At 36.1% G+C, this 20093-nt stretch overlaps 1 protein-coding gene across 9 annotated transcripts in view; it reads right to left on the reverse strand.

Annotated features, from left to right (window-relative positions):
• Positions 1-20093, reverse strand: part of ADAMTSL1 (ADAMTS like 1) — an 872819-nt gene that overhangs the window by 316511 nt on the left and 536215 nt on the right. For all 9 annotated transcript variants that reach the window (XM_053205052.1, XM_053205051.1, XM_053205050.1 and 6 more), the window contains one exon: positions 4231-4276. In XM_053205052.1, the coding sequence (XP_053061027.1) occupies positions 4231-4276 (46 nt within the window). The remainder of the gene's footprint in view (positions 1-4230; positions 4277-20093) is intronic.

Consider the following 20093-nt stretch of genomic DNA (forward strand, 5'->3'; position numbering starts at 1 on the left):
GTGATTAACAAGAACATCTTAAAAGTATGTGAACTGATTTTTCAGACAATGCAGAAAGCTAAGAAAACTGAGGAGACATTTTCTCCTCCTCAGCCTTGGAGAATAAGAACCCAGAGAACTATGTAGCACCTACAAAAAATAGAAAAAGAGGGTGAATCTTTGGAGAAGTGGTTCAGAAGAGCCCCAGGAAGCTGCCAGGTATTAAGGGTTGACCTGGAGGCTTACCGGACAAGGAACCCTAGAGTTTTTCCAAACAGGTATTTAAAAGGGGAATATTTAACTGAATTGCCCTGAACTTCTTAGTTTGAGAAATTGGGATGGGATTATGAAAAGATTCTTATGAGACTTTTTGTTTGTTTTTTTGGCAATGTTGCTTCTGTCATGGCCAAAAGTCAGAAAAAAAAAGCTTCAAAGATTTGAAGAGTTTAGATTCTCATACAGAAATTCAATGTCAGTTTGATTCTACAAGCTATAAAGAGTTGGCTTTGGTAACGCTATGGGTTTTAAATAATATTAGGTCAGAGTCTTAGCCTACATCTGTCCATGAAAGTGCTCATAATGATAGTAGGGAGATTGTGGGCTGTTTCTGAAGAGCTTGAAGGACAGAGTAGGCAGACATCTGCTCATGATGCTTTAGGCATTCATCTACTTAGGAGAGTTTGGATCCTTTCCACGATTTTAAAAGCCATAAAGAAACAGAATGGACATTATGGAGATTCTTAAATAACATTATGGTATTTAAAAAACAGCCCTGATGTATAAGATATCACGATAATAAAAGGGACAAAGAAAATCAATGAACTAAAGTATATTTCCATTAAACATTTTTTATACCATTTATAAAACAAACTCTGTCAATACCGTTTTTAAAAATTGAACAACTGTAGCTATTTGATTCTTTTAACCAATTAGCAGTTGAACTATGTGGCACCTAGTGTCCTCAGTGGAAAGAGAAATGAAGTAGGCAAAATTTTCCCCTTAACAATTACTCTTACTCCCAATTATCACGCCTTCTAGTTCCCTGCACTCTCCCTGGTCGGGTGTTAAAAATACATATACTTTTCATTCATCTTGGTCTCTCGCAACCCATCTCATCAGTACTCTGGCCATGAGTCACCTCCAATGTGAGTTTTCTCTGTTCCTGCCCCCAATGCATCGCCATACCACTGGACTAAGTCCTAAATCCTTCTGACCTTGTTCTCTGTCACATCAAGCTTTTTGGCCTCAGCTGAGCCCCTTCCTTGCCCCCGAACAATTCCTTATTTTGCTTTGCTGGCTTCCACTTGATTTACCTAGGGGCTGTTGTAGGCCTTCATGCTCACTTCTTCAAGTTCAACTCACCTTCTTCACTTTCAGCAGGTGACGGAGAAAACTCTAAGGGAAGTTTGAGCCTGTGCATCTGGAGCAGTCTCACCTTTTCTCTTCTTCAAAATCTTTCCATACCCTCAAATTTCCTCTCTCAATTTGCTTCTATATTCTCAGAGTGAAGCATATGTCCTTTGCCTTCACCAAGATTCCTCTTCTTGTCACCCACTGTCTCCTTTGGGACCTGGGGCATCAAGTATCCCCTTACCTTCTCATATAATCAATCTCTCCTTTTATTATTTACTTATTTTTTTAATGACTATTTGTTTTTGAGAGAGAGAGAGAGACAGAGCATGAGTGGGAAGGAGACACAGAACCTGAAGCAGGCTCCAGGCTCTGAGCTGTAAGCACAGAGCCCAACGCGGGGCTCGAACCCACAAACCGCGAGATCATGACCTGAGCTGAAGTCGGATGCTTAACCACTGAGCCACCCAGGCGCCCCTCAATCTCTCCTTTTAGATCAACTTATCTCTCAAGGTTTACTCACTGAAAACAAACCAACTACCCACCTACCTTTATGTGGATCCATAAATGATGAGATACCTCTGTGAACACTTAATAAGAATAGCTTATACCCATCAACTCCATTTTCTCATTGATACTCTTTTTTTTACCCACTGTGATTTTGATTTTGTTTGTTCCTAGTACACTATAGAAACTGTTCCTCAGCAGGGTTTTTTTCAGTCTTCAACCTGTTGGCAACATTTATCCTACTGAACACCTTTAGGCATTTTTATTTCTTCTGCTACTTCTCTCACTGTGCCTGTTGTGGTTTACCTGGCACTCTAGTTCTCTTTCTATCTGAATATAGACATTCGCCAAAGTTCAGGCTTCTCTCCTCTTATGATTCTACCTAAGGAACTGCTTCCAAATCTTCAAATTTTATGCATCTTATTTCTGTTTCTATGGCTTGTGCTTTGATCTCTTTCCTGAGATCAAATCCTCATTGCACAGTTGAATATACCACCTACAAGTTCAGCTTGCATGTCAAACTCAATAGTGTCCCTAAATCAAATTTATCATTTCCCTCTCCCAAGCCTTCTCCCAACATTCCTAATTTTGATAATGGTATCCACCATTTTTTCAGAAGCCTGGGTATCCATTACATACTAAGCAAATTTCCATCATGTGCTTCATATGTGTGAGTCAATAGTTCCAGGCACTAGGGATAAAGGAGGGAACAACATGAATGAGGCTCCTATCCTCATGGAGTCCACATTCTAGAGTGGGAAAACAGAAAAAAAAAAAACAAGTAATCGAAGAAGATAAATTTTGGTAGAGATTAGTGCTACAAAGAAAGTCAAAGTGCTATAAAGGAAGCAAGATTGACTGTTGTGAGAGATGGGATTGGGCAGTGGGACAAGCATATCAGATAAGTTGGTCAAGGAAAATACTCTGAGGAGGTGGCATTTGAGCTGAGATTAGAATAAGGAAAGCCAGTCATGTAGCTAGTAAGGAAAGAGCTACTCTAACAGAGGATAGGCCAGTTTAAGAACTCCAAATATACACACACCTCTGTGTTTCCTTTATTCTCACTCCAACTTATCATTCTAATTTAAATTGCTTGTTAGGTCTTACAAAGTGACCTTAATTTTGATCTCTCTTGCATCTATTTCCTTTTGGTTTAAGCTCTGATTGCTTCTTGTTCCCCATCCATTTCCTGTTCCAGAGCATCTCTCATATCACTACAGAATTAATCTTCTGAAGTGAAAGAAACTACAATATCATACTCTTGCTCCAAAGCCTCTAGTGATTCCCTGTTATTCACTGAACTAATATAAGCTTGGAACCCTAACATTTAAATTTGTTCAAGGTGTAACATCAAAATATCTTTTTAAAAAAATTTTTTAATGTTTATTTATTTTTGATAAAGAGAGACAGAGAATGAGTGGGGGAGGGGAAGAGAAAGAGAGGGAGACACAGAATCCAAAGCAGGCTCTGGGCTCTGAGCTGTCAGCACAGAGCCTGATACAGGACTCGAACTCACAGACCACAAGATCATGACCTGAGCTGAAGGTGGACGCTCAACCGACTGAGCCACCCAGGCGTCCCTCAAAATATCTTTCAATTCTTTTCTTCAATAATGCTAGACACAATCCTATCCAAATTCGTATGTGGAACATACCTTAAACATTTCTGCATCCAAAGTTGCCCATCGTGTCCCCTCTGCTTGGACTATCACCTCCTCACTCTCATGTGGACCAGTCACAGCCCTCCTAGTTCTCTAAGCCCTATCTCAAATCACTTTTTCCTTGAAGACCCTTCAAATATCTCTCCATTTTTAACCCACAAAGAACTTTATCCCTTTCTTGCAGCATTTGTCATGCTTTGTGCTAGAGTGTGGTTACGTGCACAACTATGTTCTCTCTCTGCATCTTGTTCTTTATCACAGATGTTTTAAGACAGTGACCACATGTTATTTTCCTTGTACTAGTGTAGTACTTCATACAAGGATGGCATTGAGCAGTTTTTGTTGTATGAATGAATGAATGAATGAATGACTCTGTCAAATCTGCGTTTAACTAATACTTATTTCATGAGGACCCCAGTGGTTTTCCTTTTATCATTCCTCTTATTGGTTCTCGAGACACTTAGATGTGAAACGTCAGAAAGCAGATAGAAATACAGAGTCCCTGTTTTGAAACAGCCTAGTTAGTTATAATCTGGCCAGGCGATTCAAAGTTTATATTGAGGAGAATTAAAAGTATGTATTTTAAAAGGCTGCATCATCAGTATAGTGTGAGAAAAATAACTCTTTGAAATACTAATTGATTGCTTGTTCAGAATACATAAAACTGCTTGGCATTATTCAGTTCTTAAAATGATACATGATCATAATCGCAGAAGCAGAACCTCAGTACTTACCACATTACTGCATGTTCTATATCGGATATTTCTTCCCTCACAGCTCCTAGGTCACACACACACACAGAAAAAAAAAAAAAGAAAAGAAAAGAAAAAAAAAGAAGAAAAAAGAGGAAAAAAAGAAAAAAGAAAAAACTCATTACTACTCATTACTACAGGCTCAAAATTGAAACTATTTTGTCACGAGAACAATTTTCTCTTAATACTAATGTACGAGTCTCTTTTCTTCCGAATGACAATGTTCTTATAGAAATTACTAGCAATACTAAACAAAGCAGTTCTCAAGAAGTTGTATATATAAACTGATTTCTCCATGAGAGCTGAAACTAAGCATTCATTTTCCTTCAAAATTTTTCAAGATAAGTACTTATACTTTGTGCTTATTAACCAAATAAATATTAATACAAGATTTTCTGAAAAATGAATCCTGTCTTCTTAATTATTTATGGTATTAGACTGAAGAGATATTTCACTGAAAAAACTTAGATCTGGAACATGGTAAAAATGAGACAATATTCAACATGTCTTAAAATTACACATCTAAGGACATTAAAACTTATAGTTCTTAAAGAATTATTTTTACTTCTAAAATACACGCTCATTGGAGAGGTTTTGGAAAAGAAAGGTTACAAAAACGAAATCCCCCATAGTTGCCTTATCTAAAGATAATCACTGTTATTTTGACTTACTGATTTCTTCTCAGTGTGGAAGAAATTACGTCACCTATACCATTTTGTGGTTTGGGTTTTCTTTTCCCACTTCAGCTTTTTGGGAAGCATTTTCCCACACTATGAAATAATTTAAAGATACAGTTTTGAGAGCTACATAATATTCCATTAAATGAGATAAAGTAATTTGTATAACCATTCTTTCATGACTTGCCATTTAAGTAATTTCCAATGAGGGGGTTGATAAATGATGGTGTGAAAAACTATGTCTATATAAAAGTTTTATCCAAGTTTCTGACTGTGGCTGTAGGACAGATAAATTTCTAGAAGGGGAATTACTGGAGTAAAGGGAATGAACTTTTATAAGACTTTTGATAAATATTGCTAAATTGCATTCCATAAAAGTTGTACCATTCCTTACTCCCATTAGCAATACATGGGAGTTTCCATTTTACTGAATTTCTGTGACAAAACAATTTTTAATTAAATATTCAATGGTGACACTTAAAACAGGGACAAGTGGTACTCTGCCCTTTGCAACATGCCATACTTTTTACAAAACGAGTAAAAATACAATACAAAATGCTAAGAGAATTATTATACTAATAACTAACAGTTTGAAATTCCAGGTACATTTCTAAGTTTGGTATATGTATTAATTTAATCTTTTCAGGAACCGTGGGAGGCAGGGTACAATTATACTCTTTTTAAAGATGAAAAACGGAAGCTCAGGGACTTTGAGTAACTTGCCAAAACCACACAAGTGTTAAGTTGTAGAGCTGAGATTTGAAACCAGACCATGCAGTCTCAGAGCTTACACTCCTAACCAGGATGATTTTCTACCTCCTCATTTACTTGTTTATTCAGGAAACAACCACTGAGCTCCTGTTATGTGCTGCACAATGTGTTTACTTCTGGGAATACAAAAAAGAATGGCTATAACTTTGTCTTTGGTATTAATAAAACCACTCATGTAGTTACAATTCAGTGTAGGAAAAGCTAGATAGTATTTGTGTTAGGTCTTGAAGATGTCATCAAAAAGAAAATAGCATCTGAAAATACAATTGCACGAAGCCTGTCTTAAAGAGATAGAAAGGTCCCAGGCCTGAAGACTTGACTGTGACCAGACTGAGAATATTAACACACATTAACAATAGAACATGGGAAAGGAAAGGAAGGGTTGGCCAGGCATTATAATCCTAGAAAAGAAGAGAATCATGGAGATATATGGTTGTCGGTGCCCAGCCAAGCAGTGTCCCAGGCAAAAGACCTATGAGTTTCATGTCCTCCAGGTCCCATTGGCAAGGCTGTTGCAATCACAATACTGATGCATCATGATAACTTAGCTGATGCCAATGAATGTTCTGTTTATCCCAGGGATACCCCTCCTTAGGATGCCATGTTGACCAAGCAACTTGCCAAGAGTGATCTGGTTTCTTAGGACTGCTGAGAGGCAGAGTGTGCTTGTCATGCTGACATGGGTGTTTTGGTCCATGTGATAGTTCTATTTTTCATTGTAAGTTAATAAATAAACTAGCATTCTAGTTTGAAACATTAATCTCATGGGCCAAGTCATTGTCCACCTCCAAGAGAAGGATCTGTTCTTGCTGTGATTACTGAAAAATACCATATTTCTGAGTCTAAAAAGATAATAAGTAGGTTCCAGTTGATGGTACATTTACAAGGTAATGAATTCTACAACCCAGAGGCCTTTGGTGGCATGCCATTTAGACCTTGGTCTCAGTTGAATGTGGTAAGTTTTTCAGTTGTGAAATTCTAAGTACATATGTGACATGGTGTAATGGTTCAGAGTACCCACTTTGAAACCAGAATCCTCATTCTGGAATCTTGACTCTCTTCTGCAGTTTAAATATCTCAGTTTTATCATCTGTAAAATGGGATAATATTACTTATTTCCTGGAATTATCATGGGGATTAACTGACTTAATATTTGTGGAGCACTTCTAACAGTGTCTGGCACATTATATAAACATTTGGTAAATTAATTGTGTAACAGAAATAAAAACATAATAGATATTGAAAGAGGGTTAAGGATGGAGATATATATATATATATATATATATATATATATATATATATATATATATATATATAAAGGAAACCACAGGAAAGGCACAGAGGTATAAAAAGATATGGTTTTGTTTTGCTGGAGTTTGGGATTCATGTGGGGAATCACAGATGAGAGAAATACCTTCTAATTTTGAACTTGGCAATAGACAAAGAGGAACCACTGAATGTTTTAAAAACAAGAAGATACAATGATGACTTCTCACTTTAAAAAAGTGAACTCTGGTGTTAATCATTAAGACCTTAAAGTTCTATGTTTTTCACCTCTTTTTATTTTCTTTTCCCAACCTTATCTCCCTGAAGGAATAATGAAAACAATACTAAATTAGGAGTTTGAGGATGTAGGTCGTAAACTTGTTTTTCTCCTTGCATAAGCCTGTTGCCCTCTCAGGGTCTTACCCTTCTCATCTGTCAAATGTATATTGGAATGGTTGGGCACAAAGTTGTGATCACTAACTGAGATAATTTACAAAAGCTCTGTTCAAATGCCAAAGGATTATTATAGAGATATCATTTGCTAAAAACCAAACCAAACAAAACAAAACAAAGGCAGAAAAATACCTGCTTCAATAACTTAAATGAGCCTTTCCCCATATATTTTCAATTACGAACACACATTTTAAAAGCATCCTTGAAAGATAGATGTGAGCACATAATATGAAACATTGATTTAAATCCTTCTTATTTAGCAAAAATAAAACAACACAGAAAGATTTGCTGCAATTTCCAAAGAATATCCTATAATTGTCAAACACATTGTCTTGATTTACACATAATTTGTTTCCCTGGATTAAGCCTTCCCTCTCCTAAATAGTATTACTTATTTACTGAAAGCTTATTTCATTTAATCAACTGAAATATGACATTAAAGTGGTAATGCTGGATTTTGGAAATGTCCTCATTATTGAAAGTCATTATCAGATTGTGGGTAACAAATGTAATTCTAGCCTCCATGATATACTGAGTGTCTTCTATAGGTATTTGGTCCAGGGTTACATATTCTGTGTACATTATCAATAAGCTTCCAACAACTCTGAAAGGTTTTATTACTCCCATTTAATAGATGAGAAGATTGAGGCTAATAGAGATTAGGAGGCTTAATGAAATATCCACAGGAAAGAAAGAGTCAGGGATTGGAACTCAGATTTGTTTAAGACAATTAAAAAAAAAAGGAACAAGATATGCTTAAGATGTGTAAAATATTAATACTAGATTAAATGTGAGAAACCAAGCATAGTGTTGGTCTGGGGGTTAAATGCACCTTATTGTTACCATATCAATTTATGAGCTACTCTTCAGTTCTGGTAAATTCACTTCTAGTAAGTAAAGGATACCTAGACTCACATTGTATATTGGGAACATCTCCAAGAAAACCACACTCCTCTATAAAATGTAACATGAAAGAACTTCAATGCAGAGAAGCTTACGCTTTTTAAAAGTTCAAATTTATTATACCTGCATATAAATTTTATTTAAGTTAATGAAGTGACTATTCCACCATAAGGATTTAATTTGTGCCAAGTATGAATTTCTTCATCCGAAGCATTTATCTGGGCACAAAAGCCTAATTTGAGCATCATGCAGTAAAGAATATTTTCTTCCTTTCTTAACAGTTCATTGGTATAAAACAGCCAAATGGTTTCTTTCACATTTAAACAAAATAAAATTCACCCCTGGGAATGAAAACAAACAGAAATTTCAATCCAAAATGGGTTCCAAAGCAAGTTATAGGCCACTGATAACAGAGATTTTTAAGTAAATGCATTTTCTCATTGCAAACAATAGAATGTTTTCAGGACTGTGTTTAGTGAGCTAAGGACGGTACCAATTAAGGACTCAGAACTGGTTCAAATATGAAGGAACAAAATATAAATATTCAAATATATTCCGAACTGAATTTGTACACACAATTCCTTATTTATTCATTTAAGCACTTCACTCCTAGCTAGTCATTTATTAATTTTGACTTAATTCCTTCTGTAAAAAATGGTAATCACCTCAATCACAAGCTAGTATTTGTGAATTATTCAGATTTTAACTCACTTATAATGAGATTAGTGTAAGCTTAAGGCACACTTTTTTGGTTTCTCATTAACACATAACAAGCCATCCAAACTCTTCCAGTTCTTAAAACTCTGATAATATCTTAGTTTCAATTGCCATAATTTAACAACCATAGAAGAAATGAATTACCATGGAAAATTAAAAGTTCTCTTTCCAGGCGTTAGCAATTTGTTGGTTCCCCACTTCCCCACCCTCCCACTTATATAATTTAAGTCCTTAAAAGAAGGAGGCATATTCAACTTATCTCTCATTAAGAATTAAAAAATTGGGCAAAACATCAATTTTTACCTCAAGGTTCTCCTCATTTTCCTCCCTAGGCAAACAGATTCTTCTGGAGACATAACGAGACTCATTCTTGGTGTCAGTGAACAAGTTTTGGGAAAATGTGGTAACTGTGTATTTAAGACTCCATAGTTCTTAAGGACAACCACTCAGGAAGCTTTGCCTTTGATTTTGAAAAAGCAGAGTGCTGTTCAGTAAAAACAGGTTACTGTATTTCTTGGAATACCTCTTGTCTTTCAAATACGGACTCATGGGCAAAGAATTTTAAAATATGAGCATTCATCTCCTTATGTCTCTCTTTTTTTTTAATTATTCAAAAGGAAACCATGAGCTCTTCACAAGAGAACAGGTATAAACCATATCAACAATTCAAGCTGACAGAAAGACTCTGGGTCCTTTAGATTTTGGTTCCTAAAGTGAGTATAGATTAGACAAGCAGATTTACGGCTGAAAACACGACGTCATGTAGTATTGGTGCACGGTTTTCCTCTCTTGCTTCAATTTGAGCATTTCAGTATTCACTGGAGCTATCTTGCGGAAGGATGTCCCCAAGAAGCCAGTGAAAGCACTTCTACATTTCAGGGACTTTTTACAAAGACCTCAAGAGGAATAACAAATTCTGAGAACACTTAAGAGGACCAAGTATAAATGCACTGTTGGGCTGCTTTTCATTTTCCACAGACACATTAGTGTAAGAGGTTCTTTCAGGAAACAACACTTGATACCAATCAACTTGCCATTAAAAGGAAGTTACGTGAACCTCTGGACCCTACTGTCCTCAGATGCTCACTGTCCTCATCCATGGGTCAAAATGGATGCTAAAAACCTACGATCTAGAACTGGAGTCTGTGCATCATTGGTGGTTGGTGGGGATCTTGCCTGGCATGGGGGAGAAAATTAGAGGACTGGCCACTATAGTGGGCTTCCTAAGTTCCATGTTGTCTTTCCTTTAGCTCTGTTACACTCTTTTGCTTAAAAAAGCAATTCTAGGGGCGCCTGGGTGGCTCAGTCGGTTAAGCGTCTGACTTTGGCTCAGGTCATGATCTCACGGTCCGTGGGTTCGAGCCTCGTGTCAGGTTCTGGGCTGATAGCTCAGAGCCTAGGGCCTGTTTCAGATTCTGTGTCTCCCTCTTTCTCTGACCCTCCCCTGTTCATGCTCTCTCTCTCTCTCTGTCTGAAAAATAAATAAACATTAAAAAAAAGCAATTCTATAATTCTATGCATTTTATTCCATGTTTATATAATTATTATTTAATTCTTATTTAGAGTGTTTTTCATGACAATAAAAATGAGCCTTGTTGATGTGGAAACTTTATTTGTAGGTGCTTGGTCCCAGCAAGAGGAGTCAGTTCAGCACCTTCTTCAAAAAATACCTACAGGGGTGCCTGGTGGCTCAGTCGGTTAAGTGTCGGACTCTTGATTTCAGCTCAGGTCATGATCTCACGGTTTGTGAGTTTGAGACCACTCATTGGGCTTTGCATTGACAGCATGGAGCTTGTTTGGGATTCTCTCTTTCCCTCTCTCTCTCTGCCCCCTCTCCCATATCTCTCTCTCTCTCTCTCAAAATAAATAAATAAACTTTAAAAAATATCTACATGAAAACAAAGTAGAATGGTAGTTATCAGAGACTTGGGGGTGGAGGAATTGGGGAGATGTTATTTAAGTGTACAAACTTGTAATTAGTCGATAAATAAGTCCTGGAAATCTAATACACAGTATAGCAATTATAGACAAAATTGCTATACACAGTATAGCAATTATAGACAAAAACACTGTATCATAAACTTCAAAGTTTCTAAGAGAGATCTTAATTGTTCCCACCACAGAAAAGAAATGATAACTAGGGCACATGTTAGAGGTGTAAGCTAACAGAAAGTGGTATCATATTGCAATGTATAGATGCATCAAATCAATCAATTTGTTTTATTCCTTAAAATTTTTATGATATATCTGATAAAGAGTTAATATCAAAAATATATGATGAATTTATACAACTAAACACCAAAAGCAAGAAAGCAAGAAAGCAAAACAACAACAACAACAACAACAACAACAACAAAAACGAAGAAAGAAAGAAAGAAAGAAAGAAAGAAAGAAAGAAAGAAAGAAAGAAAGAAAGAAAGAAACCCCCCCCAAAATATGAGTAAAACATGGGCAGAGGACCTGAATAGACATTTTCCAAAGAAGACATATAAATGGCCAACAGAAGAGATACATGAAAAGATTTTCAGGGAAATGCAAATCAAAACCACGGTGAGATATCACCTCACAACCATCATAATAACTAAAATAAAAAAGACAAAAAATAACAAGTATTGGTGAGAATGTGGAGAAAAAAGGATGCTTGTACACTGTTAGTGGGAAATGTAAATTGGTACAGCCACTGTAAAAAACAGTAGGAAGTTTCCTCAAAATACTAAAAAATAGAACTACTAAATGATCCAGTAATTCCACTACTAGGTATTTACCCAAAGAAAATGAAAACACTATATCAAAAAGACATGTCTCCCTATGTTTATTGCAGCATTATTGATAATAACCAAGATACAGAAGCAGCCTAAGTGTCCAATGATAGGTGAATGGATAAAGAAGATGTGATACACACACACACACACACACACACACACACACACACGATAGAATATTACACAGTCATAACAAAGGATGAGATCTTGCCATCTGGAACGTGGATGGACCTAGAAGGTATTATGTTATGAGAAATAAGTCAGACTGAGAAGGGCAAATACCATATGATTTCACTTATATGTGGAATCTAAAAAGCTAAACAATGGAATGAACAAACAAAAAGTAGAATCAGACATATAAATATAGAGAATGAGCTGATGATTAACAAAGGGAAGGGGTGGGAAAAATGAGGAAAAAACAACAAATCAATATATTGTATACCTTTAATTTGTATGATGTTCTATGTCAATATATCTCAATAAAAACATATCTACAGATAACCATGTTTATATTGTATATTCATTATATACTATATTTCGGAATAATTGAAGATGTTCTAGTATGCATACCTAGTGAATGCTTTATTAACATTAATAGGTTTGAAGTATTTTAAACAAACATTTTCAGAGTATATTTTTTCTCTGGATAAAGATTCTGAATCCCAGCTTCAAACAGTCTTGAGCTCCCAGACAACCACCTATCTTGCTTATAAGGTTCTCCACAACAAGTGATGTTTAATCTGGTGATACCTGCCAATGAAAAATCCATCTTAAACATTAAGAGTGTCTTTGACCTTCTTTGTGGCAAATTTCAGTGTTTTCCCTCCAAAATTCTAGGAATAAGGCATCTGCAACAAACACAACCACCCATGGAAAAGTACCCTTGAAACAAGGTGGGGACAGGTCTTTGGTGCTCTGGGACTTTCAAATGCATACATAAAAAAATAGCTCTTCCTTTAATCATTTAGTTGAAAGGTCCCTGAATCTCATGCAGAATGGCCTTTTCATTTTGCACTGCCTCTTCTGCACGTGATGCATCATGTGGCTCCAACAGATTAGTGCTAAGAGAGAGATTTATTTTTTTTTCTGAGTAGATAGATATACAAGCCAAACTATTATGACAACTTGATAAATGTAGCTTTTGAAAATGCTTTCTGTCGTAATAATACAACAAACAACAAGGAGGCATGCTGCCAAGCATCATCCATCAATAGGTGAGCTGGCTGGGAACAGACACAGCCCTGGTGTCACACTAGTTCTTCTCAATCTGCCAGAGGCTCTAATGCGGCCAAAGGAGCCAAAAGAACAGTTGGCCTAAAACCTGAATTCTCAAAGCAATTTTAAACAGACTAGGGGGTAGCGGAGGCCCAAATTTTAAAACAGTGCCATAAATCGACGCCTTGGCTTAAAAGTGTTTCTTTGGCATAGGTAACATATTTTTGTAACCTTAGTTTTATAATTCAACACTTCTTCTCTATACTAATCTCTCATTATAAAAACATTCTGAATGCTGTGCCAGCTTGGAGACCCTGGTTTGTGTATACAGAGAGGGTTACTAAAACTTCATGTAGAGAACAAATTCACTATGAATGGAAATGATGTAGGTTTGGGGAAAACGTTCTGAGAAGACATGCCCTCTGGTTGTTTGATCTTCTCTCTACCATAGGGAACTAAGGAAGTCTTCTCTGTTACAGATTCTCTAGCAGCGGCTAAGCAGCTACAGAGCTGTTAAATTAAAATGTAGACCCACATGAGGATATTATAGACTGAATTTGGGAGTTTGTCTTGTGAGTGTCAAATCGGTTTATTTGCTATTATGAGTGTTTGGTATGTTCTAAATTACAACCAGAAAAATCACTGCCAATTTTTTTCCCCAAACAAATATGATTTTACATATCTCTGTCTGTTCTTCAAAGACTGACATGTTACAACAAAGCATTGAGTTCTCACAAATATGGGCAGAGGTTATGAAAATGAGGAGTATGCTCATGCAATCAACAAAGAAAAAAGCAAGAACAATGACAATATAAACCATAATGATCATGCCCAACTTCTAATGAAGCCAGAAACTGCTTCAAGCATACTGTTCAGAAAATCTAATGAGGAAAATGTACAATAAGCAGTCTCACAGTGAAAATGAGCCCCCGTGCAGGATTTCTGGTTAGCAAGCTTTTGTATAATGCCTTCAGCTTTATAGTCACTTAACACATTTATTGAGCATCCAGTCTGAACCAGTACTATGCAAGGAACTGTGAAAGATAGAAAAATGATGGCCTTTTTTGATCCTTTCAAAGTTATAATTTAGTTGGAAAACAATCTACATCCATCCACGTAAAACACACAACAGTATAATGCATAGTCAACTACTAATGGGCATGGTCTGGATACTAAATACAAAAGGAACTGGACAAAGGGACAAGCTGGTGAGAAGAAAGTACTTAAGAAGGCAATATCTTAGGTAGAATGTCCCATATGGGCCATAAGTATCCCAAGAATGTGATGGGAGAAAGGGTTACTCAAGAAACAGTCCTACAGTAGGTTCCTGGCCCAAATATTCTATTCAGCGAATTCATCCAACACTGAACTGAGCACCTACTATGTGCATGGCAGTAAAATATAAAACAAGAAAGATAAAACCTGTGCTCATAGATGATAGTATTGGGGATACAGTGCTATACAAGAAACCATAACACATGCCAGTCTGTGTAAAGGTAATTCAAAGTGGTGTGAAGAGAAATGACTTATAAGTATATCAAAATGAGGCTGAAGACCACTGCTGAGTGTGTGATGAATTTTACTAGCTGGGCATGGGTGTGGAGGAACATTGAAGGTAAGAAGCTCATTAGAACAAGAGGCAGAGAGACAACAATGTGGTCAGTATTTTAAAGGATCAGGACAGTCCTGTAGCTGGCCAGGACTGTTTTCACTTTTAAAAAACCTATTTTTGGTTTCTTTTATTTGCTTTTCTCCCCTGCAGTCTATGTTTTGATCTCTGAGCCCCAGTGCCTAGTGAAGTGCCTCGTTTATGGTTAGTACTCCATAAGCATTTCTTGAGAAGAGAAAAGAAGGAAGGAAGGAGGGAGGGAAGACAGGAGCGAAGGAAGGGTCGGTGGGTCTAAGTTAAAGAGAAGGCGTAGAACAGAAGGAAATGCTATCAGGATAATTTCAGGCCATGAAGAACTTTTGGTTTAATATTTGCTCTAAGTTGTGAACCCTAAAACCTGATTAAAATCTTTCTATAATAAAGTGAAGGTGAAAAGCATAAAAGGAAGTGAAATAGCTACCAGAGGAAAGAAACTGCATTTTTTTTACAGACATGTTTATTTCCACATATTTATTCTAAGTTGTATTTGTCACCGCGATGCATTTGCTCCCTCTGAAATATGCTGGGGTGTGGGGCAGGGGGATTGCTGCCCTTGGCTTGAGATCCGCTAGCAGGAAGGACATGCACTTTATTATACATACACACATGCCATAAGGTTTGCAAATGATCTTACATTTGCTCAGTAGCCAAAAGAGGCAAAGAATGAGAATAAAAACAAATGTGTTTTAGCAACATCAAGTCCAACTTTTCCATCTTCCCCATGAGGAAAATGTATATTATGAAACTCTAGGACTCTCACAACCTCACCCGATACAACCCTGGAGCTGGGAATTTATGAATTATTTTGGCTAGAGACAAAAGTTCTTCAATCCGCCCATATCACCCAGATGTCCGTTGTAAGATGGGGGCCTGGAGAATAACAACATTTTTCTTTAAAACCATTCATATTAAGAGCAGCTTTTGTTCCTCTTCCTATCTGGCAGCAAAATGGGTTTTGACTGCACATGTGGAGGAGAAAAGCTCTCTGTCTCAGGGTCACACATTCAATTTTAGAGTTGAAGGGCACCTTAGACATTCACTGAATATAAATATTTATTGAACACCTATTCTGTTCCAGGAACTGCCCACTTGACATCATAGATGCGACAAATTGAATCCCAGAAAAACTAAAAACTAAAAACTAAAAACTAGAAAATAATGGGACCAAGACTCAAAATTAGTAGTTTGATAAAAAAATAAAAAAATAAAAGGGATAGTCCACAAAAGAGGTTAAAGACTCTCTCAGAGACAGTGAAACGCACTGTTATGACAGCCAGGCTCCCAAACATGTGACTCTCTCACTAGGAAAAGATCCCAATCTTGACCTGTGAGTCCTACCCCAAAACCCAGAGGTAGGGATTGGTTATGCAGCTATTTAAGGTTGACATATGTAGTTATGGGTTTCAGCTGATGGTCACACATGACTATGATGTTACTTAGCATTCTATACTTATTCTTTCTGTCTCCAGGTAAAGCATCCTTCCCCCAATGTATGTAATTCTGGTATCCCTTGTCTTTAGCTGTTAATATCTGGTGTCCCTTTAATTTCTCTTAATCTCTTTCTCTTCTCCTTTATCATTCCCTCCTTCCTCCTTCCTTCCCACCACTTCCCTCTCCCCCAGTGGTTGAAAGTAAGCAAAAACAGTTAGGGTTAGATAAACTCCTCTTTTCTGTTGCACAAATTGGACCCAAACAGAGAAATAAAAGACCTCAAGTACTATTAGGAAGCATTTCTTTCCACATAATGATAAATGCGGAATTGAAGGTAGAAAGTTAAACTCCGCTCAATGGATAAGAAATTTAAGAAAATATAAGAAAAATTAAAGACCTCAAGTACTATTAGGAAGCCTTTCTTTCCGCATAATGATAAATGTGGAATTGAAGGTAGAAAGATAAACTCCACTCAACGGATAAGAAATTTAATGAATTTGAAGGCAGGTGGATCCTAGAGAATTTGCATAAAATATCCCAGGCTCGGGGCATTAACTTAGTCATTCACTAACAACCTGGAGGCATTTTAAAGGGTCATACTGGTAAGCTTAATAATGGAATGGAAGAAAACTTCAGAAATCACTTAGTCCATTTGTCAATCTGGGCAAGGCTGACCTTACTATACTGACAACTGTATAACCACTCAGAAAAGTTATTCCTTTAGCTCACAGTAGTAGGGGGACAATCACCACTTTTACATCCTGACATGCTGGTGCCCAGGGCTTTCCTCCAATGCTGTAGATTGGGTCATTTCACAGAAACCTGAGTGAGGAATGTAAACATAAACAAATCTCTTTTACCAGAAAATTCCTTCTTTTATTCATTACCCTAACTTCCAAAAAATCCCAGGGAGCTGAATCATTCCACTATCATCTCCTTTAATAGAGCAGCAGGGTTTTTTAAATTTATTTTCAAATTTACATCCAAGTTAGTTAGGATATAGTGCAATAATGATTTCAGGAGTAGATTCCAGTGATACATTCCCTATGTATAACACCAGTGTTCATCCCAAAAAGGGTCTTCCTTAATGCTTCTTACCCATTTAGCCCATCCCCCCTCCCACAACCCCTCCAGTAACCTTCAGTTTGTTCTCTATATTTAAGAGGCTCTTATGTTTTGTCCCCTCCCTGTTTATATTATTTTTGCTTCCCTTCCCTTATGTTCATCTATTTTGTATCTTCCCTTTATCATATGGGTGAAGTCACATATTTGTCTTTCTCTGACTAACTTCGCTGAGCATAATACCCTCTAGTTCCATCCATGTACTTGCAAATGGCAAGATTTCATTCTTTTTGATTGCCTAGTAATATTCCATTGTACCACATCTTCTTTATCCATTCATTCGTCAATGGACATTTGGGCTCCTCCCATACTTTGGCTATTGTCAACAGTGAATACAGCAGCAGTTTTAACACTGGTTACACATTAAAATCATTTGGAGAGCTTTTGAAAGATGTATTGATATCAGAGTTCCAGCTGTAGAGATTTGTATTTAATTGGCTTTCAGTGGGATATATATATATATATATATATATATATATATATATATATATGATTCTAAAGTACAGCTAAGATTAAGAACCATTGCTACATATATATTACCTATTTACATAACTGGGAGGAAATTCTCTTCTTAAAATATTATATAACTACAATCAGTAGAAATTCAGTATAATCAGCAAAAACTTAATAATTTGTTAAATCCCCCAAAGCAGATGTCTGACTCCTGGGTCTTTTACCCTTAGTTATACCTAGCAACTTGCCTGATACATGATAGATATTTATTTAATGAATGAATGAAAATTGAGGAGATTCACCCTTAGAAGGTTATATGTTTCTTAGAATTTACTCATTTCTTCTAGGTTACCCAATTTATTGGTATAATTGTTCATAATAGTTCCTTATGGTCCTTTTGATTTCCGAGGCATTTATTATAATGTCTTCTTGTTTATTTCTGGTTTTATTTTCATCTTTTCTCTTTTTTTCTTAGTCTAGCCAAGCATTTGTTGATCTTATCTTTTCAAAAAAAAAAAAACAACTCTTAGTTTAGTTGAATTTTTTCTATTGTTTTCCTAACCTCTATTTGATCTATTTTTTTTCCTAATCTTTATTATCTTCTTTTTTTCAGGATAACTGCAGGCTTGTTTTGTTCTTTTTCTAGTTCAGACCAGTAGCAAATAAGAAAATTGAATCTATAATCAAATACCTCCCAAGAAAGAAAAGCCAGGACCTAACGGTTTCACTGGTGAATTTTACTAAACATTTAAAAAATAGTAATACCAATCCTTCTTAAAGTCTTCCAAAAAGTAGGAGAGAGAACACTTCCAAATGAATCTTATAAGGCCAATATTGCTCTGAAATCACAGCCAGACAAACAAATAAACTGTAAGAAAAGAAAACCATAGGCCAATATCCCTAATGAACATGGTTGCAAAAATCATCAATACAATTCTACCCAATTGGATTCAATAGCACATGAAAAGCACTGTACCTATGACCAAGTAGGACTTATCTGTGAGGTGTAAGGGTGGTACAGCATATGCAAATCAATCAGTCATACATCACATTGACAGAATGAAAGATAAAAACCACATGATAAGCTCAACAGATGCAGGAAAAGGAGTGTAAAAAAATTCAATATCTGTTCATGATTTAAAAAACACCATTAAAAATAGGTATAAAAAGAACTTACCTCAACGCAATGAAGGTCATATTTGAATAACCACAGCTAACATCATAATCAATGGGGAAAAACTGAAAACTTTTCCTCTAAGATCCAATGTAAGCAAGAATACTCATTCTCACTACTTCTATTTAACACAATACCAAAAGTTCTAGTCGAAGCAATTAGACAAGAAATAAAAGGCATCCAAATTAAATTGGAAAAGAATAAGATCATCTTTGCAGATGACATGATCATATATGTAGAAAAATTTAAAGATTCAACAACAACAAACTGTTAGAACTAATAAATGAATTCAGCAAAGTTTCAGGATACAAAATCAACACATAAAAATTGGTGGCTTTTCTACACATTAACAACAAACCATCTGAAAATGAAATTAAGTAAATCCCACTTACAACTGCATCAAAAATAATAAAATGCTTAGGAATAAACTTAACCAATTAGGTGAAAGACTTGTACCCTGAAAACTATAAAACAATGATGAAGGAAATTAAAGAAGACACAGATAAATGGAAAGATAACCCTTGCTCACAGATTGGAAGAATTAATATTGTTAAAATGTCCATAGTACCCAAAGTGGTCTACAGATTCAACACACTCCATATCAAAATCCCAATGGCATTCTTTACATAAATAGAGAAACAATCCTAAAATTTATGTGGAACTTCAAAAGATCCCAAATAGCCAATGAAATCCTGAGGCAGAAGAACAAAGCTAGAGGCATCACACTTCCTGATTTCAAACTATACTGCAAAGTTATAGTAATCAAACCATTATAGTACTGCATAAAAACAGACATTTAGACCAACAGAACAAAACAAGGAGCTCAGAAATATACCCACACATATATAGTCAACCAATCTTGGACAAGAGTGCCACAATGGTGAACTCACAATGATAGTGAAAAGATACTCTCTTCAATAAATGGCATTAGGAAAACTGGTTATCTACATGCACAAGAATAAAATTGGACCCTTATTCTCACAGTGAATTAAAAAAAAAAACTAACTCAAAATGGATGAAAGACTTAACTATAAGACCTGGAACGATAAAATTTCTAAAAGAAAAGAGGGAAAAAACTTTTGACATTGGTGTTGGCAATGATTTTTGGTCATGACACCAAAACTGCCTGTAACAAAAGCGAAAATAGGTAAGTGGGACTAGATGAAACTAAAAAGCTTCTGTACACCAAAGGAAACGGTCAACAAAGTTAAAAGGCAATCTATTCATTGGCTTTGATTGGAGAAGTTACTTGC

The sequence above is a fragment of the Acinonyx jubatus genome, chromosome D4 (assembly GCF_027475565.1).
Source record: "Acinonyx jubatus isolate Ajub_Pintada_27869175 chromosome D4, VMU_Ajub_asm_v1.0, whole genome shotgun sequence".
Classification (NCBI taxonomy): Eukaryota; Metazoa; Chordata; class Mammalia; order Carnivora; family Felidae; genus Acinonyx; species Acinonyx jubatus.